The sequence below is a fragment of the Triticum dicoccoides genome, chromosome 6A, assembly GCF_002162155.2.
Source record: "Triticum dicoccoides isolate Atlit2015 ecotype Zavitan chromosome 6A, WEW_v2.0, whole genome shotgun sequence".
In the NCBI taxonomy this organism is placed as follows: Eukaryota; Viridiplantae; Streptophyta; class Magnoliopsida; order Poales; family Poaceae; genus Triticum; species Triticum dicoccoides.
Window position 1 is genome coordinate 32,535,842 of NC_041390.1, and position 6,477 is coordinate 32,542,318.

Below are 6,477 nucleotides of genomic sequence, written 5' to 3' on the forward strand. Positions count from 1 at the left end.
CCCTGCCTCGTGGGCCTACGGTGGCCCTCCTCCACTTATCCCAGCACCCATCTTCTTCCTCTATCTCACACAAACCGGAAAAACCAACTCAAGCACGAGTTCCAGCCACTTTTGCTGTGATTTTCGATCTCCTTGCTCAAAGCACCTCTCGCAAAACTGCTTGGGGAGATTGTTCCTTGGTATGTGACTCCTCCATTGGTCCAATTAGTTTTTGTTCTAGTGCTTTATTCTTTGCAAATTTGTGCTGCATAGGTGACCATGTTCTTGAGCTTGCATGTCAAATTTATATGGTTCCAAGTAGTTCTAATGCTTGATATAGGCTCTAGGCACTTGTAGGAGTAGTTGCTATCAATATTATTGAGTTTGGTTTACTTTTATTTTGAAGTTACTAAAAATTTCACAATTTTTCAGAGAAAAACAATATGCTTAGAAAGATGTTCCAAGGTGGTTCCTCTAAGAAGCAAGGACCCAGGATTGCTATGCGCGATGCTGACGAGGATCCACCAAGAGAGCTCCAGTACGGCTTTGCGAATGGCCGTTGGAAAATTTTATGGACCGTGCGGGAATTAAAGAAGAATTCAAATCATATTTGCACAATGCCGGTCTTGAGGATTTTGAGGCTAACAAATGCCCCCAGTATCATGATCTCACAAGTTCATTTGTGAGGAGGTTTGAGTATTCATCTTCGCGTAATTCTCCTTCAGTAATGTTTGATCTTTATGACAAATCTTATACCATGGACCTAGAGGATTTCACTCTTGCATGCAAACTTCCATCATGGGGTAGTGTTAGGGATCCCCCTAAATCTGAATTTAGAAACTTTCTTGCTAGTATAACTGTGGGGGAATCTAGAGATATAACGCATGCTACCATAGGGAGCATTCACTTTCCTGCTATACATTATTTTGCTCTCTTCATCGGTAGATGCATAAATGCTAAGGATGAAGCGTGTCACATGTGTGTCCCTGTTCTTAGCATTCTTAGGAGTTCTGTGTTAGGAGACCAATCTTATCATATGGGAGGCATTGTAGCTCGTAGGTTGCATCATAATAGACATAATAGAGATTTCTTTGGAGGAATTTATGCAACCCGCTTAGATCATTTTCTTGAGATAGACATTCGTGAGGGTGATATGGAGTTGCCTCCTTCATATTTAGATTATGACTCTATGGCTTCGCACCAGTTTGTCGACAGGCCTGAATCACCTCTCTTATATCACTTAATTTTTGATAAAAGACGTGTTTTCCATATTACTCTCCCTGCTCCTGCCTTCTTTGATTCACAGACAAAATGAAGATATGTTATTACCAGAGAGGAGGCAGAAGAGTACAAGAGGAGAGCGGAGGCAGCTCGACTCCACGCTGTAGCACAGCAGACGATAACCGCTACACATCAGTATGATCCCAACTATTCCTCCTCATCACAGTATTACCCCAACAACTATTATTATGGATATCCGTCAGGCCAGCCGTGGCCATAGACCCCAACAACTTAGGCCATAAACAGCATTATCATTCTTCTTATTATTTAATTCATTGAGCAAATCATTTTGAGCTTCAAGTACTTGTTCTACTTGAGTGGTAACCATAGAAGCATGCTTACTAATGAGTTTAAGTTCACCTTTAACTCTAGACATATAATCACCCAAGTGTTCAAGCATATCGGAATTGTATTTAAATTGTCTACTAAAATAAACATTGAAGTTTTCTTGTTTAACAATAAAATTGTCAAACTCATCTAAGCATTGTCTAGCAGACTTATAGTGAGGGATATCACCTTCATCAAATCTATAGAGAGAATTTTCCTTTACTACCTGTGTCGGGTTATCAAGACCATGTGTTCCTTCAATAGGTGATGAATTAAGACCATATATTTCTTCAACAAGCGGTAAATTAAGACCATGTATTTCTTCAATAGAAGTTAATTCTTAACATCTTCAGCTTTAATACCATTTTCTTTCATAGATTTCTTTGCCTCTTGCATATCTTCAGGACTGAGAAATAGAACACCCCTCTTCTTCGGAGTTGGCTTAGGAGTTGGTTTAGGAAGTGTCTAATTATTTTCATTGGTCAACATATTATTCAATAGAATTTCAGCTTGATCCCGTGTTCTTTCCCTGAAAACAGAACCAACACAACTATCCAGGTGGTCTCTGGAAGCATCGGTTAGTCCATTATAAAAGATATCAAGTATTTCATTTTTCTTAAGCAGATGATGAGGCAAAGCATTAAGTAATTGGAGAAGCCTCCCCCAAGCTTGTGGGAGACTCTCTTCTTCAATTTGCACAAAATTATATATTTCCCTTAAAGCAGCTTGTTTCTTCTGAGCAAGGAAATGTTTAGCAGAGAAGTAATAAATCATATCCTGGGGACTACGCACACAACTAGGATCAAGAGAATTAAACCATATCTTAGCATCACCCTTTAATGAGAACGGAAATATCTTAAGGATATAATAGTAGCGAGATTTCTCATCATTAGTGAACAGGGTGGCTATATCATTTGATTTAGTAAGATGTGCCACAACAGTTTCAGATTCATAGCCATAAAAAGGATCAGATTCAACCAAAGTAATTATATCAGGATCAACAGAGAATTCGTAGTCCTTATCAGTAACAAAGATAGGTGAAGTAGCATAAGCAGGATCATATTTCATTCTAGCATTCAGAGTTTTTTGTTTAAGCTTAGCTAATAATTTCTTAAGATCACTTCTATCATTGGAAAGCAAGAAAGTCTCTAGCAGTTTCTTCATCCATAACATAGCCCTCAGGCACAACAGGCAATTCATATTTAGGGGGAGAATCTTCATCATCATTTTCATCTATATTATCAGTTTCAATAATTTCATTCTCTCTAGCCCTAGCAACTTGTTCATCAAGAAATTCACCAAGTGACACAGTAGTATCAAACATAGAAGTAGTTTCATCATAAGAGTATCATGCATAGCAGAAGTGGCATCATCAATAACATTCGACATATCAGAATTAATAGCAGAAGCAGGTTTAGGTGTCGCAAGCTTACTCAAAACAGAAGGTGAATCAAGTGCAGAGCTAGATGGCAGTTCCTTACCTCCCCTCGTAGTTGAGGGATAATTTTTTGTTTTCTCGTCTTTCAAGTTCTTCATAGTGACCAGCAGATATAAATCCCAAGTGACTCAAAGAATAGAGCGATGCTCCCCGGCAACGGCGCCAGAAAATAGTCTTGATAACCCACAAGTATAGGGGATCGCAACAGTTTTCGAGGGTAGAGTATTCAACCCAAATTTATTGATTCAACACAAGGGGAGCCAAAGAATATTCTTAAGTATTAACAGTTGAGTTGTCACTTCAACCACACCTGGATAACTTAGTATCTGCAGCAAAGTATTTAGTAGCAAAGTAATATGGAAGTAACGGTAACGGTAGCATAAGTAATATTTTTGGGTTTTGTAGTGATTGTAACGGCAGCAACGGAAAGGTAAATAAGAGAAGAAAAATATGTGAAAAGCTCGTAGGCATTGGATCGATGATGGAGAATTATGCCGGATGCGGTTCATCATGTAACAATCATAGCATAGGGTGACACAGAACTAGCTCCAGTTCATCAATGTAATATAGGCATGTATTCCGAATATAGTCATAGATGCTTATGAAAAAGAACTTGCATGACATGTTTTGTCCTACCCTCCCGTGGCAGCGGGGTCCTAATGGAAACTAAGGGATACTAAGGCCTCCTTTTAATAGAGTACCGGACCAAAGCATTCACACATAGTGAATACATGAATTCCTCAAACTATGGTCATCACCGGAAGTGGTCCCGATTATTGTCACTTCGGGGTTGCCGGATCATAACACATAGTAGGTGACTATAGACTTGCAAGATAGGATCAAGAACTCACATATATTCATGAAAACATAATAGGTTCAGATCTGAAATCATGGCACTCGGGCCCTAGTGACAAGCATTAAGCATAGCAAAGTCATAGCAACATCAATCTCAGAACATAATGGATACTAGGGATCAAACCCTAATAAAACTAACTCGATTACATGATAAATCTCATCCAACCCATCACCGTCCAGCAAGCCTACGATGGAATTACTCACGCACGGCGGTGAGCATCATGAAATTGGTGATGGAGGATGGTTGATGATGACGATGGCGACGGATTCCCCTCTCTGAAGCCCCGAACGGACTCCAGATCAGCCCTCCCAAGAGAGTTTAGGGCTTGGCGACGGCTCTGTATCGTAAAACGCGATGAATCCTTCTCCCTGATTTTTTTCTCCCCGAACGTGAATATATAGAGTTGGAGTTGAGGTTGGTGGAGCTCCAGGGGCCCCACGAGGCAGGGGGCGTTCCTCAGGGTGTGCGTTTGGTTTTTTCGGGGGCACCGGGGGACGGCCGCCTCCGGGCCCGAAGCCGCTCCAGGTCCTCGGCAACCTGCCCGATCTAGGCGGCAACCTGCACCACACGCTGGCGCACCTGGCCCGTGCCCACGGCCCCGTCATGAAGCTCAAGCTGGGCCTGGTCACCACCATGGTGGTCTCCTCGCGTGATGCTACGCGGGAGGGCTTCACCAGGTACGACCGCCACCTGGCCGCGCGCCCCGTCCCGGACGCGGCCAACGCGGTCGGTAACTCCGGCCGGTCCATGATCTGGCTGCCCAGCTCCGACCCGCTCTGGAAGACCCTGCGCGGCATCATCGCCTCGCACATATTCTCCCCGCGTGGCCTCGCCGCCGCGCGCGGCGTGCGCGAGCGCAAGGTGCACGACATGGTGGGCTACTTCCGCCGCCGCACGGGGGAGGAGGTGGACGTCGGCGAGGCCGTGTACGGCGGTGTGCTGAACCTCGTGTCCAGCGCCTTCTTCTCCGTCGACGTGGTGGACATGGGCGGAGAGTCCGCGAGTGAGCTGCGGGAGGTCGTGGAGGACATCATCGCCACGCTCGGCAAGCCCAACATCTCCGACATCTTCCCTTTCCTCCGGCCGCTGGACCTGCAGGGCTGGCGTCGCTGGGCGGGGGCAAGCTACCACAAGGTCTTTAGCATACTTGACGGAATTATAGACCGTCGTCCACGGGCGAGCACGCGCACGGCGACTTCCTGGACTCGCTGCTGGAGCTCGTTTCCGCAGGCAAGATCGGTCGCGACAAGGTGACGGTGATACTGTTCGATGTGTTCGCGGCCGGGACCGACACGATGGCCATCACGGTGGAGTGGGCGATGGCCGAGCTGCTCCGGCACCCGCGCACCATGGCCAAGGCGCGCGCGGAGATGGAGGACGTCCTCGGCGGCAAGGTCGACACGGACACCCTCGAGGAGCCTGACGCGGCGAGCCTGCCGTACCTGCAGGCCGTGGTGAAGGAGGTGATGCGGCTGCACCCCGTGGCGCCGATCATGCTGCCGCACCAGGCCGCGGAGGACGGCAAGGAGATCGGCGGCTTCGCCATGCCCAGAGGCGCAACGGTGATCTTCAACGTGTGGGCGATCATGCGGGACCCGGCGGCGTGGGAGAGGCCCGACGAGTTCGTGCCAGAGAGGTTTCTGGATATGGCGGTGGAGTTCCGGGGCAAGGACTACGAGTTCATCCCGTTCGGGTCCGGGCGGCGGCTGTGCCCTGGCCTGCCGATGGCGGAGCGGGTCGTGCCGTTCGTGGTGGCGTTGCTGCTGCAGGCGTTCGAGTGGCGGCTCCCGGACGGCGTGGCAGTCGACGAGCTGGACGTGACGGAGCAGTTCACCACGGTGAACACGCTCGCCGTGCCCCTCAGGGCCGTCCCCGTCGCGGTCACCTAGCTATCATGCATGCAATCCTACTATCTTGTAATCGTGCGGACGAGATGCACCCGGTTTATCTACACTAGCTATTCATGAAAATTCAGTAGCCAGACATTCCTGATTCCTTAGGCGCCGCGTCGGTCATGTGTGGCCGCTTCGCTTTGGATTGCCTGCCATTCGCCACTGCCTCATCGATGGGTTGGTTATAATAGCACATCACATCGCGCTAGATCTTAAAAGATTTGGTGGAGTGTGTTATTCTCTACTCCCTCCGTTTTCATAATACAAGAACGTTTTTCAAACTAACAAAGCTTGAAAAATGTTTTTATATTATGGGAAGAGGGAGTAACTTTCTTCATCAAAATTCATTGGTGCGGTTAACTATAGTATTATGATTGATCCCCCAACGCATATTGTCTAGGCCAGATTCACACTGAACCTTAGCGTTGTCATCTCTGCTAATAAGGCATTAACACAGAAATTGATGTTGTTATTGCTCGCTGCAAGAAATCTCCCATTACTATCTCGCAACACAGCACCAACCGCATCCTTAAGAGAATTAACATCGAAAGCATCATCAACATTCAGTTTAACATAGTTCACAATAGGTAAACGCCAGTCGCCTGGAAATCTGATTTGGGTCAGTCGATTTTCTTACAAGAAAGGAGGCGCCAAAGGGAAGGAAGAAACAACCGCATCATCCGAGCGCGCGCACACGAGGGGGG

General features: G+C 46.7%; 1 protein-coding gene across 1 annotated transcript; it reads left to right on the top strand.

Moving 5' to 3' along the window:
- The first annotated feature begins 4,702 nt into the window (after positions 1–4,702).
- LOC119314375 (cytochrome P450 76M5-like) lies at positions 4,703–5,868 on the top strand. Its single transcript, XM_037589094.1, has 2 exons — positions 4,703–5,014; positions 5,056–5,868. The coding sequence occupies exons 1-2, from the start codon at positions 4,752–4,754 to the stop codon at positions 5,768–5,770; spliced, it is 978 nt and encodes a 325-aa protein (XP_037444991.1). The 5' UTR covers positions 4,703–4,751; the 3' UTR covers positions 5,771–5,868.
- The last annotated feature ends 609 nt before the right edge of the window (positions 5,869–6,477 follow it).